The following is a 14,327-nucleotide window of genomic DNA, read 5'->3' on the forward strand; positions in this document are numbered from 1 at the left end:
TGCAGGTATCTGGGTGATAAACGGCGGGAAGGACTTAGGCCACGAAGTCCCAGGGTGAGGTACAGCTCCCCAGCCCAGCCCAGGAACCAAACGGTCAGGCCCGGGCACCACGAGGACTTCAGCTCCCAGGAGACCTTTCGCATCAGCGGCCCTGAGAAACCACAGGAAGTGTACCTTACTCCCTCCGGGCCACCTGCTGGCCAGGTACACACCTGTCCCCGGCCCCTCCCTTACCTGAGGCGCAGTGTCTGCCTGGTGGCCACTAGAGACAGCCCAGCCTGGGGCCATGGAAGAAAACCCGACCTTGGAATCAGAAGCCTGGGGCTCCTCTAGGGGGTGGCTGGCCCGCCAGGAGGCCAGAGGAGGTAGGGATGCCAGGAGAAGCTCAGATCCATCCGACCTTCAGGCTAGGTGGGAGTCCTGCTGGAGGAGGAAAGGGGAGGCCTGGCCTCCTGAGTCTGAGGCCTGAAGAGAGAAGGTTCCACTTCCTGATATTATGGGGGAGAAGGGAACTGCAGGCTGGAACTCCAGGGTCTCAGGAGGAGGAGCCTGGAGAACCAGGCTAGTCTGGGAGGAGGGGAGGGCTCAGGGCTGGGAGTTTGGGTGTCTCGGGAATAGGAGAGGCTGGGTTCCCACACTCCTGAGCTAGAGGGAAAAGGAAGTTGAAGCCTGGACTCCACTGCCCTGGAGTAGGAGGGTTCCACGCTTGGGGACAGAGTCGAGGGCTGTGGACCCCTGGGTCCAGGGGAAGTAGAGGCTGGCACCCAGACTCCTGGGCCTGAGGGAGGAGGGGCCGGGGGCCTGGACTCCTGGGTCTGAGGGAGGAGGGGCTGGGAACCTGGTTTCCTGGTCTGAGGGAGGAGAGGCTGGGAGCCTGGACTCCTGGGTCTGAGGGAGGAGGGGCCGGGGGCCTGGACTGCTGGGTCTGAGGGAGGAGGGGCCGGGGGCCTGGACTCCTGGGTCTGAGGGAGGAGGGGCTGGGAACCTGGTTTCCTGGTGTGAGGGAGGAGGGGCCGGGGTCTAGACTCCTGGGTCTGAGGGAGGAGGGGCTGGGAACCTGGTTTCCTGGTGTGAGGGAGGAGGGGCCGGGGCCTGGACTCCTGGGTCTGAGGGAGGAGGGGCCGGGGGCCTGGACTCCTGGGTCTGAGGGAGGAGGGGCCGGGGGCCTGGACTCCTGGGTCTGAGGGAGGAGGGGCCGGGGGCCTGGACTCCTGGGTCTGAGGGAGGAGGGGCCGGGGGCCTGGACTCCTGGGTCTGAGGGAGGAGGGGCCGGGGGTCTGGACTCCTGGGTCTGAGGGAGGAGGGGCCGGGGGCCTGGACTCCTGGGTCTGAGGGAGGAGGGGCTGGGAACCTGGTTTCCTGGTCTGAGGGAGGAGGGGCCGGGGGCCTGGACTCCTGGGTCTGAGGGAGGAGGGGCCGGGGGCCTGGACTCCTGGGTCTGAAGGAGGAGGGGCCGGGGGTCTGGACTCCTGGGTCTGAGGGAGGAGGGGCCGGGGGCCTGGACTCCTGGGTCTGAGGGAGGAGGGGCCGGGGGCCTGGACTCCTGGGTCTGAGGGAGGAGGGGCTGGGGGCCTGGTTTCCTGGTCTGAGGGAGGAGGAATTTGGGCCCAGACTCCCAGGTCTTCCCAGCCCCCTGCCCCTCCCCAGGCCCATCGCTGTCCTCTGTGCTGAACGAGCTGCCGAGTGCTGCCACCCTTCGGTACCGAGGCCCTGGGGTGCTGCCTTGGGGGGCGCTGGCGGAGGAGGAGGAGGAGGATGGAGGAAGGAGCAGAAAGGCCTTCACAGAAGTCACCCAGACAGAGCTGCAGGACCCTCACCCTTCCCGGGAACTGCCCTGGCCCATGCAGGCCAGACGGGCACACAGGTGAGGCCCCACCTCCAGCTGGGACCCGCACAGCCTGGACTGGGCCCTTCTCCCATACCTTGGACTCGGTCTCCTCCCTCTGTCCTCTGCTGCTCCTGGCTTCTGGGGCCTCTCTCTGCCCCGCTCAGAGCTGCCTCTCTTGGTTTCTTTTTTCTCCTCATCTTTGTCTCTACTTCGGACTCCAGGTGAGTGCTGCCTTTCAGTGGCTCTGGGGTCTCTTCTCTCTGGGATTTGCCGTCTCCCTGGTCTCCACCAATCCTGTCTCTGCCTCAGTTTCTCTCTGTGTGTGTCCAAAATCTGTTAATATTTATTTCTCTCTGCTTTATACTGCAACCTGAGCAACATAGCGAGACCCCATCTCTATTTTTTTAAAAGTAATAATCGAAGTAACAATATGACAAAAAAAATACAAGTTAAAAGAACAGCTATCTATATAACATTTACCTTGTACAAGGTGTTATAAGTAATCTAGAGATTTTTTTTTTTTTTTTTTTTGAGACGGAGTCTCGCTCTGTCGCCCAGGCTGGAGTGCAGTGGCGCAATCTCGGCTCACTGCAAGCTCCGCCTCCCGGGTTCACGCCATTCTCCTGCCTCAGCCTCTCTGAGTAGCTGGGACTACAGGTGCCTGCCACCACGCCCGGCTAATTTTTTTTTTTTTTTTTTTTTTGTATTTTTAGTAGAGACAGGGTTTCACCGTGGTCTCGATCTCCTGACCTCGTGATCCGCCCGCCTCGGCCTCCCAAAGTGCTGGGATTACAAGCGTGAGCCACCGCGCCCGGCTTCTAGAGATGATTTAAAGTGCATTGCAGGGCTGGGTGTAGTGGCCCATACCTGTAGACCCAGCGCTTCGGGAGGCTGAGGCGGGAGAATTGCTTGAGCCTGGAAGTTTGAGGCTGCATTGAGCTATGATTGCACCACTGCACTCCAGCCTGGACAACAAAACGAGACACTGTCTATAAAAATCAGATAAAAATTAAAATAAAATAAACACAGGAGGATGTGTGTAGCCTGTATGCACATAGTGTACCGTTTTATTTTATTTTATTTTTTTTTTTTTGAGACGGAGTCTCGCTCTGTTGCCCAGGCTGGAGTGCAGTGGCACAATCTCGGCTCACTGCAAGCTCCGCCTCCCGGGTTCACGCCATTCTCCTGCCTCAGCCTCTCCGAGTAGCTGGGACTACAGGCGCCCGCCACCACGCCCGGCTAATTTTTTTTTTGTATTTTTAGTAGAGATGGGGTTTCACCATGGTCTCGATCTCCTGACCTTGTGATCCGCCCGCCTCGGCCTCCCAAAGTGCTGGGATTACAAGCGTGAGCCACCGCGCCCGGCCTTTTTTTTTTTTTTTTTGAGACGGAGTCTTTCTCTGTCCCCCAGGCTGGAGTGCGGTGGCGCGATCTCGGCTCACCGCAACCTCCACCTCCTGGGTTCACGCCATTCTCCTGCCTCAGCCTCCCGAGTAGCTGGGACCACAGGCGCCCGCCAGCACGCCCGGCTAATTTTTTTGTATTTTTTAGTAGAGACAGGGTTTCACCGTGTTAGCCAGGATGGTCTCGATCTCCTGACCTCGTGATCCACCCGCCTCGGCCTCCCAAAGTGCTGGGATTACAGGCTTGAGCCACCGCGCCCGGCCTTAGTGTACCGTTTTATATAAGGAATTTGGGCATCTACAGATTTCAGTATTCTTAGGGAGTCCTTGAACCAACCCCCATGGATACTGAGGGACGGCTGTATTCATAAAGTGAGAGCCCAGATAAACTGCAGCTAGGGCAAGCGACACAGCATGACAGCACCCTGTGTGTCCCTCCCCTGACACCCCCTTTCTCCTCACAAGGACAAGGTAACCTCTTCTCCCTAACCTTTTTGCTCTGATGCCCAGGCTGGAGTGCAGTGGTGCGATCTCAGCTCACTGCAGCCTCCGACACCTGGGCTCAAGCGATTCTCCCACTCCAGCCTCCTGCTTTTCTGTAGAGCTTTGCTAGCTGTGCTCTGCAACTTTATGCAAATAGAATCATAGTCTTCAGTCTTTTGTGCTGGCATCTTCTGCCTAGCATTAGGTTTCTTTCTTTTCTTCCTTGGAATCTCACTCTGTCACCCAGGCTGGAGTGCAATGGCGCCATCTCAGCTCACTGCAACCTCCGCCTCCCAGGTTCAAGCGATTCTCTTGCCTCAGCCTCCCGTGTAGCTGGGATTACAGGCACCCGCCACCAGGCCCAGCTTTTTTTTTTTTTTTGGTATTTTTAGTAGAGACAGGATTTCACCATGTTGGTCAGGCTGGTCTCGAACTCCTGACCTCAGGTGATTCACCCACCTCAGCCTCCCAAAGTGCTGGGATTACAGGATTGAGCCACTGTACCCAGCCGGTTTATTTTTTATTGCTACAGAGTATTCTATCTTATGTATAGGCTACAATTTACTTCTCCATTCTACTGTTGGGTTGTTTCTACATTCAGATGGTTCCCAGTCTGGGGCTGCGAAACCCCTCATTTTCTGCCTGTTTCCCTCCCAGGCAAAGAAATGCCAGCAGAGACCAGGTGGTCTATGGCTCTGGAACTAGGACGGACCAATGGGTGCGGCTACTTCGGAGATCCAAGGAGAAAACAAAGGAAGGCTTGCGAAGCCTGCAGCCCTGGGCGTGGACACTGAAGAGGATCGGGGGTGCGGTGGGGTTCGGGTGGTGTCCTGGGGGCAGGGCCTGGACTCCTGGGTCTGAGGGAGGAGGGGCTGGGGACAGACTCCTGGGTCTGAGGGAGGAGGGGCTGGGATCTGGGTATGAGGGAGGAGGGGCTGGGGGTCTGGACTCTTGGGTCTGAGAAAGGCACTGCTGAGCCGGGCGCGGTGGCTCACACCTGTAATCCCAACAATTTGGGAGGCCGAGGTGAGTGGATCACCCGAGGTCAGGAGTTCGAGACCAGCCTGACCAACATGGTGAAATCCCCGTCTCTACTAAAAATACAAAAACTAGCTGAGCATGGTGGCGCATGCCTGTAATCCCAGCTACTTGGGAAGCTGAGACAGGAAAATTGCTTGAACCCAGAAGGCGGAGGTTGCAATGAGCCAAGATCACGCCGCTGCACTCCATGCTGGGCAGCAGAGCGAAACTCCGTCTCAAAAAAAAAAAAAAAAATATATATATATATATATATATATGTATGTATAGAGAGAGAGAGAGAGAGAAAGAAAAAGAAAAGGAAAGGAAAGGGGAGAAGAGAGGAAAAGAAAAGAAAAGAAAAGAAAAGAAAAGAAAAGAAAAGAAAAAAAGAAAAAAAAGAAAAAAAGAAAAGAAAGAAAAGAAAAGAAAGGCGCGGCTGGGCCCCAGTCCCGGGGTGGGAGGGGGTGGTCTGCTCCCGGGAAAGAACCTGAGCCTCTCTCTGCTGCCCCCTGCAGGCCAGTTTGGCGCCGGCACCGAGTCCTACTTCTCCCTGCTGCGCTTCCTGCTCCTTCTCAACGTGCTGGCGTCTGTGCTTATGGCCTGCATGACGCTGCTGCCCACCTGGTTGGGAGGCGCTCCCCCAGGCCCTCCCGGCCCCGACATCTCCTCGCCCTGCGGCCCCTATAACCCCCACTCCCAGGGCCTGGTCACCTTTGCCACCCAGCTCTTCAACTTGCTCTCGGGAGAAGTAGGTGCCTGGGTCCCTGGGAGATTCCCCCGCCCACCTGTGAGCCCAGTGCCTTCAATGACACGAACCTCAAACCCTGACCCCAGACCCTGACTGTGCAGCTCCAGGAGCCCCTCCACCTCCCACAGTGGCCCCTGCGCCGCCTTCCCCCCACAGGGTTACCTGGAATGGTCCCCTCTCTTCTATGGCTTCTACCCGCCCCGCCCACGCCTGGCGGTCACCTACCTGTGCTGGGCCTTTGCCGTTGGCCTCATCTGCCTCCTGCTCATCCTGCGTCGGTCAGTGGCACCTGCACCCCTGACCCCCTGACGGGACGGGTTGGGGTGGGGGAGCAAGTAGTGGTGGCAGAAACCCCCTCCCCAAGAATCCTCAGTCTTACTGTGTAACCCTTTATTCTATGTGAGTTAAAATCAAGGTTTTGGGCCAGGCCCAGTGGCTCACACCTGTAATCCCAGCACTTTGGGAGACCAATGTGGGCAGATCACCTGAGGTCAGGAGATCGAGACCATCCTGGCTAACACGGTGAAACCCCGTCTCTACTAAAAATACAAAAAATTAGCCGGGAGTGGTGGCGGGCGCCTGTGGTCCCAGCTACTAGGGAGGTTGGGCCAGGAGAATGGCCTGAACCCAGGAGGCGGAGCTTGCAGTGAGCTGAGTTTGCACCACTGCACTCCAGCCTGGGCCACAGAGTGAAACTCCATCTAAAAAAAAAAAGATCAGGCCGGGCGCGGTGGCTCACGCTTGTAATTCCAGCACTTTGGGAGGTCGAGGCGGGTGGATCACGAGGTCAGGAGATCGAGACCACGGTGAAACCCCGTCTCTACTAAAAATACAAAAAAATTAGCCGGGCGTGGTGGCGGGCACCTGTAGTCCCAGCTACTCGGAGAGGCTGAGGCAGGAGAATGGCGTGAACCCGGGAGGCGGAGCTCGCAGTGAGCCGAGATCGCGCCACTGCACTCCAGCCTGGGTGACAGAGCGAGACTCCGTCTCAAAAAAAAAAAAAAAAAAAAGATCAAGGTTTTGGGATTTGTTTTTGTTTTTCATTTGTTTTGTTTGTTTTTGAGACAGAGTCTTACTCTGTCGCCCAGGCTGGAGTGCAATGGCACTATCTTGGCTCACTGCAACCTCCACCTCCAGGGTTCAAGCGATTCTCCTGCCTCAGCCTCCCAAGTAGCTGGGTTTACAGGCTCCCGCCACCACGCCCAGCTAATTTTTTGTATTTTTAGTAGAGACGGGGTATCGCCATGTTGGCCAGGCTGGTCTGGAACTCCTGATCTCAGGTGATCCACCTGCCTTGGCCTCCCAAAGTGCTGGGATTACAGGTGTGAGCCACCGCGTCCAGTCTGTTTTGTTTTTTGAGACAGGGTCTCACTCTGTCACCCGGCTAGAGTGCAGTGGTGCAATCATAGCTCACCAGAAGCCTGGGCCTCCGGAACTCAACTGATCCTCCTACCTCAGCCTCTGGAGCAGCTGGGACCACAGGGGCGCACCACCATGTCCTGCTAAAAAATTTTTTTTAATGTTATAGAGACAGGGTCTTGCTATGTTGCCCAGGCTGCACTCAAACTCCCGGGCTGAAGAGATCTACTCACCTCAGCCTCCCAAGGTGCTGGAATTACAGGCATGAGCCAATGTGCCTGGCCAAAAGTCAACATTTTTTGTTTTTTTTTTTTTGAGACGGAGTCTTGCTCTGTCACCCGGGCTAGAGTGCAGTGGTGTGATCTCAGCTCACTGCAACCTCCACCTCCCGGGTTCAAGCAATTTTCCTGCCTCAGCCTCCCAAGTAGCTGGGATTACAGGCATGTGCCACCATGCCCGGCTAATTTTGTATTTTTAGTAGAGATGGGGTTTCACCATGTTGGTCAGGCTGGTCTCGAACTCCTGACCTCAGGTGATCTGCCCGCCTCGGTCTCCCAAAGTGCTGGGATTACAGGCGTGAGCCACTGTGCCCGGCCAAGAAGCCTCGATTTTAAGAGCAGGGAAAAGCCCTGGAATAGGTTTTAAACAGGGGAATACAGTCTGAGTTGCATCAAAAGAAGGTCCCACTGGCTCAAGAACTGAGAATGGATTATAAGGGGGGCCCTCTGTGGTTGTTCACGTGAGTGATGATGGGGGCCAGGGCCAGGGCAGTGAAGGTGCACATGGTCTTTTTGTCCAGTTCTGTTCTGCCCCTGCTGGGGTTCTCTATCTCCTTCTTGGGTCTTTGCCCCCCTCTCTTGAGTCTCTTTACCTGCCTGTCTTCTCTGGGTCTTTTTTTTTTTTTTGGAGGTGACCTCCACCTCCTGGGTTTAAGTGATCCTCCCAGCTCAGCCTCCCAAGTAGTTGGGATTACAGGCATGCACCACCACGCCTGGCTAATTTTTGTATTTTTAGTAGAGACGGGGTTTCACCACATTGACCAGGCTGGTCTCAAACTCCTGACCTCAGGTGATCCTCCCCCCTCGGCCTCCCAAAGTGCTGGGATTACAGGCGTGAGCCATGGCGCCTGGCCTGCCCCCCTCTCTTGAGTCTTTACCTGCCATCTTCTCTGGGTCTCTGTCTTCTTCTCGGGTCTTCCCGCCGCAGCTCCCTTCTCTGGATGCCTGTACTTCTTACGGGTCTTTGACCCCCATCTTTTGTAGATTTAGTTTCTCCTTTCTCACTGCCTTTGTCTCCCTTTCTCCGAATCTCCCTCTGGGGCCTCTGTCCCTCCTCCACATCTCTGTCTTCCTCAGGGCCTCTGTCTCTCTCACTCTGGGTTTCTGCCCCCTTCGCTCTGGGGCTCTGTCCCTGTCTCCTAGGTTTCTGCCTCTCTCTTTGGGGTGCCTGCACCCCAGATCTGTCTCTGAATCTCCCTTGGACTTCGCCTTCAATGACTGTGTCTCTGCCTCTTTGACTCTTTCCCCATCTGGTCTGGTGGGAACTCGCGTAGTACCCAAGGCCTTAAGGTTCATCTTCCCCGTTTGTCCCAGTATGAGGGGTTCCCCTATAACCCCCGTTCCTGGCTGTCCTTTCACATCCCGTCTCCCGGGTCTCCTCTCTCAGCTCGGTGTCTGGGCTGAAGCAGACACTGCTGGCGGAGTCCGAGGCTCTGACCAGCTACAGCCACCGGGTGTTCTCGGCCTGGGACTTCGGCCTCTGCGGGGACGTCCACGTGCGGCTGCGACAGCGCATCATCTTGTACGAATTAAAGGTGTGATTAGGGAGCGGGGTCTGCAACTGGGTAGGGACCAGACAGGACCGGGCTGAGATAACGCACAGGGCCTAACTCGGTGATGGGGCCTCCGGAGAGATGCTAGGCAGCTCCTTCTCCGAGAAAGGCAGGTCCTGGGGAATGAGAGGGTTGAGAGGAGGCCGAGATAGGGCTGCCCGAGGTCCAAGGGTGTAGGAAAAGGATGCGCCAGGGCTGGGATCGGTGGCTCGTGCTTGTAACCCCAGCACTTTGGGAGACCGAGGCAGGTGGATCGCTTGAGTCTAGGAGTTCGAGACCAGCCTGGGTGGGCAACATAGGGAGGCTCCCTCTCTACCAAAAAAAAAAAAAAAAAAATTTTTTTTTTTAAGTAAGCACAAGAAGCGGGCGGGGCCTAAGGCAATTTGGTTCAAAGTTAAGTGATGGGAGCGGCCAGCGGGACGTCTTGATACAGCTGAACTGGAACTTCAGGCCAGGAATAAAGCGCAGGGCCGCCTGGGGGCGGAGCCTCTGATGGGCAGGGCTGACGAAAGGCGGGTCTTGGGATGCTGGGCGGAGCCTCCGGGGCGGGGCCTGGGGTGCTGAGATTGGCCGCGGAGGGATGGGGGCTTGGGTTGCTGGATCCAGCCGCGAAGGGGCAGGGCTGTAAAGGGCCGCTGGTTTCCTGGAGCACCCCGGAGCGAGTGGAACCAGGACTGCAGAGGTTGTTAGCGGGTGGGGAGACCGCCTGCATCAGTTCACGTTAAGGAGGATCTCTGGAGAGCCAGGCCTGGGGAACCGAGAGGCCCGCGCCTTGGGAAATGGAGTCCAAGCGGGCATCTCTCCTGCCTTCAGGTGGAGCTGGAGGAGACAGTGGTGCGGCGCCAGGCTGCGGTGCGGACGCTGGGCCAGCAAGCCAGGGTTTGGTTGGTGCGGGTGCTGCTCAACCTGCTGGTGGTCGCGCTCCTGGGGGCAGCCTTCTATGGCATCTACTGGGCTACGGGGTGCACCGTGGAGCTGCAGGTGCGGAGGGTCTTGGAAGAGGAAGCCAGGGGGTCCTGGAACCTACATTTCCAACGGTGGAGGGAGGGGACGGAAGTTTGGGATACCAGAGATCTTAGAGAGGAAGTATGGGAGAGGGTATGTTTGGACCCTGAACTTAGGGATTTTAAAGGAAGAAGAGAGGCTGGGCGCGGTGGCTCACGCCTGTAATCCCAGCACTTTGGGAGGCTGAGGCGGGCGGATCACGAGGTCAGGAGTTCCAGACCAGCCTGACCAACATGGTGAAAACCCGTCTCTACTAAAAATACAAAAATTAGACGGGCGTGGGCGCCCGTAATCCCAGCTACTCAGGAGGCTGAGGCAGGAGAATCACTTGAACCCGGGAGGCGGAGGTTGCAGCGAGCCGAGATCGCACCACTGCACTCCAGCCTGGGCAACAGAGCAAGACTCTGTCTCAAAAAAGAAGAAGAAGAAGAAGAAGAAGCCGGGGGGAGGACCTTAAGCTTGGCTCCTCCAGGACCCCAAGCCTCTACTCATGATCCATCCCCCTCCCAGGAGATGCCCCTTGTCCAGGAGTTGCCACTGCTGAAGCTTGTGTTGAATTACCTTCCGTCCATCTTCATCGCTGTGGTCAACTTTGTTCTGCCGCCCGTGTTCAAGCTCATTGCTCCACTGGAGGGCTACACTCGGAGTCGCCAGATCGTTTTTATCCTGCTCAGGTTCCAGCCTCATGGGGATGGCTGGGAATGATGAAGGGTGGGGGCGGTCAGAGGGATGTTGGCGCTGACAGGTAAGACACGGAAATCCTGCTGATATCGGATCCAGGGATTCAAATCCTGACTCTGTTGGCCAGGCGCAGTGGCTCACACCTGTAATCCCAGCACTTTGGGAGGCCGAGGCTGAGGTCAGGAGTTCGAGACCAGCCTGACGAACATGGTGAAACCCCTTCTGTAGTAAAATACCAATATTAGCCCGGCGGTAGTGGCTTCTGTAGTCCCAGCTACTCGGGAGGCTGAGGCAGGAGAATGGCTTGAGCCTGGGAGGTAGAGGTTGCAGTGACCTGAGATCGCGCCACTGCACTCCAGTCCGGGCGACAGAGTGAGACCGTGTCTCAAAAAAAAAAAAAAAAAAAAAGAAAAGAAAAGAAAAAAGAAAAAAAAGAAAGAAATCCTGACTCTGTCACTGGGCCTCAGCTTCTTCATCTGTCAGATGGGTTGAATGCGGGCGCGTTCCACTGAGACGGGAACTGCCACATGGTGGGTACCGGGTCAGGGCCCATTCTCCTCTGCCTTCCCCCCTTCAGGACCGTGTTTCTTCGCCTGGCCTCCCTGGTGGTGCTGCTCTTCTCTCTCTGGAATCAGATCACTTGTGGGGGCGACTCCGAGGCTGAGGACTGCAAAACCTGTGGCTACAATTACAAAGAACTTCCGGTGAGAACGGCATGGGATCTGCCTAGGACTCTTGGGTCCCTGAAGGAAAGATGGAGCTGGGTGGGTCCAGACTCTTGGTTTGGGCGGAGAGGGTGCTGGAACACTCTCCCAAGGGTATGAATGTTTGAAAAACGAGGACCCCCAGAGAAAGTACTGACGGTCTCATAGGCTTGAGATGTGGAGACTCGGACGCCTGGGCCTCCAGGTGCCCGGGTCCTGAGGTCTTTCTGACCTATTTCTTCCTTCTTCAGTGCTGGGAGACTGTCCTGGGCCAGGAAATGTACAAACTTCTGCTCTTTGATCTGCTGACTGTCTTGGCAGTCGCGCTGCTTATCCAGTTTCCTAGAAAGTGAGAGCCCCGCCCCTCGCTGTGGCCCCGCCCCTCTAGGACCAGGCCCTGCCCCATCGCGCTGTTCTTTTCACCGCGCACCTTTTTACTATTCCCGCCTCTGCCTGCTCCCTTTGCTTGCCCTAGGTCCGCTGATCTCCCCACTCCCCGCCCTTGTTTTAGTGGGTTACTTCCCTCGGGCCCCGCCCCTACCACGGAGACACCTGGGTCCGGTCTAGGCCTCAGGACCCGCCCTCTGGACACACCCCCCTCCACGTGGAGTCTCGAAAGTCCCGCCCCTCCTCAGATACGCATGCTTCCTATTGGCGGGCGGGGCGGTGGAGGCGGGGAAACTCCAGGCCGCCGCTCCCCTGACTCGGGCCCGGCCCCGCCCCGTCCTTCAGGCTCCTCTGTGGCCTCTGTCCTGGGGCGCTGGGTCGTCTGGCGGGAACCCAGGAGTTCCAGGTGCCCGACGAGGTGCTGGGGCTCATCTACGCGCAGACGGTGGTCTGGGTGGGGAGTTTTTTCTGCCCTTTACTGCCCCTGCTTAACACGGTCAAGTTCCTGCTGCTTTTTTACCTGAAGAAGGTAAGGGGTAGGGGGACCCTTGGGTCTGAGGCGGGAGGTATTGGGGCCCGCACTCCTGGGTCCTGGGCAAGGAAGATCCAGGGGGGCTGGATTACTAGGTCCTGAGAGAGGAGGGGGTTGGAGGACAGACTCCTGGATCTGAGAGAAGGAGGAGTCTAGGGCATTCTGACTTACATGTCTGAGGATCTGGGGACTCAGACTCCGGGGTCCTAGATGAGGAAAGGGCTCAGAGTCCTGGTTTGTTAAAAAGGAGAGGCAGGTAGGCCGGGCGCGGTGGCTCACGCCTGTAATCTCAGCACTTCGGGAGACTGACGCGGGTGGATTACCTGAGGTCAGGAGTTTGAGACCAGACCGGCCAACATGGCAAAACCCCGTCTCTGCTAAAAATACAAAAAAAAATTAGCCGGGCTTGGTGGCGGGCGCCTGTAATCCCAGCTACTCGAGAGGCTGAGGCAGGGGAATTGCTTGAACCAGGGAGGTGAAGGTCGCAGTGAGCCGAGATCGTGCCACTGCACTCCAGCCTGGGCGACAGAGCGAGACTCCGTCTCAAAAAGAGAAAACAAACAAACAACAACAACAGCAAAACAAATTAGCCGGGAGTGGTGGTGCACACCTGTAACCCCAGCTACTGGGAGGCTGAGACACGAGAATAGCTTGAACCCGAGAGGGGAGGCTGCAGTGAGCGCCACCGCACTCCAGTCTGGGCGACAGAGCCAGACTCTGTCTCAGAAAAAAAAAAAAAAGGCACAGACTCTTGTTTTTCAGATCCCCTTTCTCCGTGCCTTTCCCCACCAGCTTACCCTCTTCTCCACCTGCTCCCCGGCTGCCCGCACCTTCCGGGCCTCCACGGCGAATTTCTTTTTCCCCTTGGTCCTTCTCCTCGGTCTGGCCATCTCCAGTGTTCCCCTGCTTTACAGCATCTTCCTGTAAGTGCGAGAGGCTCCCGCCTCTCTCCCTCCCCCTCCCCCCATTCAGTGTTCAGACTCCTGGCTCTACGTGAGCCTAGCCTGTCTTGACTTCAGGATCCCGCCTTCTAAGCTGTGTGGTCCATTCCGGGGGCAGTCGTCCATCTGGGCCCAGATCCCTGAGTCTATTTCCAGCCTCCCTGAGACCACCCAGAACTTCCTTTTCTTCCTGGGGACCCAGGCTTTTGCTGTGCCCCTTCTGCTGATCTCCAGGTGAGGTGGCCCAGACTTCTGGGTCTGGGTTTGAATGCGTGTGATCTGGGGGCCACCACCTGCGTCCAAGAGAGGAGAGGCTTGGGCGTGGGAGCAGGCAACATACTGAGTCTGAGAGAGGAGGCCTAGGCTCCTGGACTGCTGGGTCCGAAGGAGGAGGTGCGCGGGACTTAGGACTGCTGGATGTGAAGGCGGAGGGGCTGGGAGACTGAACTCCTTGAGCCTAGACGAGGAGGGGCTTAGGGGTCCACATCCCTGGCTTCGAAGGAGCCAGACGTTTGGATATAATGGAAGAGCGTGTCAGGAGTGGCTTCCGTTCCTGTCTCCTCCAGCATCCTGATGGCGTACACTGTGGCTCTGGCTAACTCCTACGGACGCCTCATCTCTGAGCTCAAACGTCAGAGAGAGACGGTGAGCCAGGCGGGTCCCTGAGAGGGCCCCTGGGGAACATGGGTTGGGGAAGAGGGCTGTCTCACCTCCACCTCTCTTTGCCCCAGGAGGCGCAGAATAAAGTCTTCCTGGCACGGCGCACTGCGGCGCTGACCTCCACCAAACCGGCTCTGTGACCCCAGCTGCCCACGTCCCACTTTCAGACCCCAGGCCCACTGTAAGCCTAGGTCACAACATCTGTGAACTAGGAGAACTGGAGAAGACTCCACGCCCTTCCAGCTTTGGTATCTGGAGATTTCCAGGGCCCCTCGCCGCCGCGTCCCTGACTCTCGGGTGATCTTTCTTTTTTTTTTTTTTTTTTTTTTTTTTTTTTTTTTTTTTTGAGACAGTCTCGTTCTGTCGCTCGGGCTGGAGTGCCGTGGCGCAATCTCGGCTTGCTGCAAGCTCCGTCTCCCGGGCTCACGCCATTCTCCTGCCTCAGCCTCCCGGACTACAGGCGCCTGCTACCATGCCCGGCTAATTTTTTGTATTTTTAGTAGAGACGGGGTTTCACCGTGTTAGCCAGGATGGCCTCGATCTCCTGACCTTGTGATCCGTCCGCCTCGGCCTCCCAAAGTGCTGGGATTACAGGCGTGAGCCACTGTGCCCGGCCATTGGGTGATCTTTCTTGTATCAATAAATACAGCCGAGGTGATCTTTCTTGTATCAATAAATACAGCCGAGGTTGCTGAGAGCGCTTTGAAATCTGCGTCCTGAAGGTGGGGGCAGGGCTACAGCAGGG

General features: G+C 57.0%; 1 protein-coding gene across 2 annotated transcripts; it reads left to right on the plus strand.

Moving 5' to 3' along the window:
* Positions 1 to 161: 161 nt before the first annotated feature.
* On the plus strand, positions 162 to 13,769 carry TMC4 (transmembrane channel like 4). Of its 2 annotated transcripts, none has more exons than XM_055238850.2 (15): positions 162 to 365; positions 1,648 to 1,864; positions 4,372 to 4,520; positions 5,250 to 5,482; positions 5,639 to 5,760; positions 8,507 to 8,654; positions 9,486 to 9,653; positions 10,188 to 10,351; positions 10,936 to 11,062; positions 11,314 to 11,411; positions 11,795 to 11,978; positions 12,774 to 12,904; positions 13,001 to 13,156; positions 13,489 to 13,567; positions 13,654 to 13,769. In XM_055238850.2, exons 1-15 carry the CDS (start codon positions 287 to 289, stop codon positions 13,720 to 13,722), a joined length of 2,124 nt encoding a protein of 707 aa, XP_055094825.1. In that variant the 5' UTR covers positions 162 to 286; the 3' UTR covers positions 13,723 to 13,769. The 2 variants fall into 2 exon arrangements, with proteins under 2 accessions (XP_055094825.1, XP_063471541.1); XM_063615471.1 differs by having other exon boundaries at positions 287 to 365; positions 1,630 to 1,864.
* Positions 13,770 to 14,327: the final 558 nt, after the last annotated feature.

This window comes from Symphalangus syndactylus, chromosome 13 (genome assembly GCF_028878055.3).
Source record: "Symphalangus syndactylus isolate Jambi chromosome 13, NHGRI_mSymSyn1-v2.1_pri, whole genome shotgun sequence".
In the NCBI taxonomy this organism is placed as follows: Eukaryota; Metazoa; Chordata; class Mammalia; order Primates; family Hylobatidae; genus Symphalangus; species Symphalangus syndactylus.

What these genes read in the sequence shown, in the direction of transcription:
- TMC4 (XM_063615471.1), top strand. Translation starts at nt 287, where the DNA reads ATGGAAGAAAACCCGACCTTGGAATCAGAAGCCTGGGGCTCCTCTAGG. An exon ending in TCAACTTGCTCTCGGGAGAA is followed by an intron (nt 5,483 to 5,638) that starts GTAGGTGCCTGG and finishes TTCCCCCCACAG; the next exon opens with GGTTACCTGGAATGGTCCCC. An exon ending in CCCCTTCTGCTGATCTCCAG is followed by an intron (nt 13,157 to 13,488) that starts GTGAGGTGGCCC and finishes TGTCTCCTCCAG; the next exon opens with CATCCTGATGGCGTACACTG.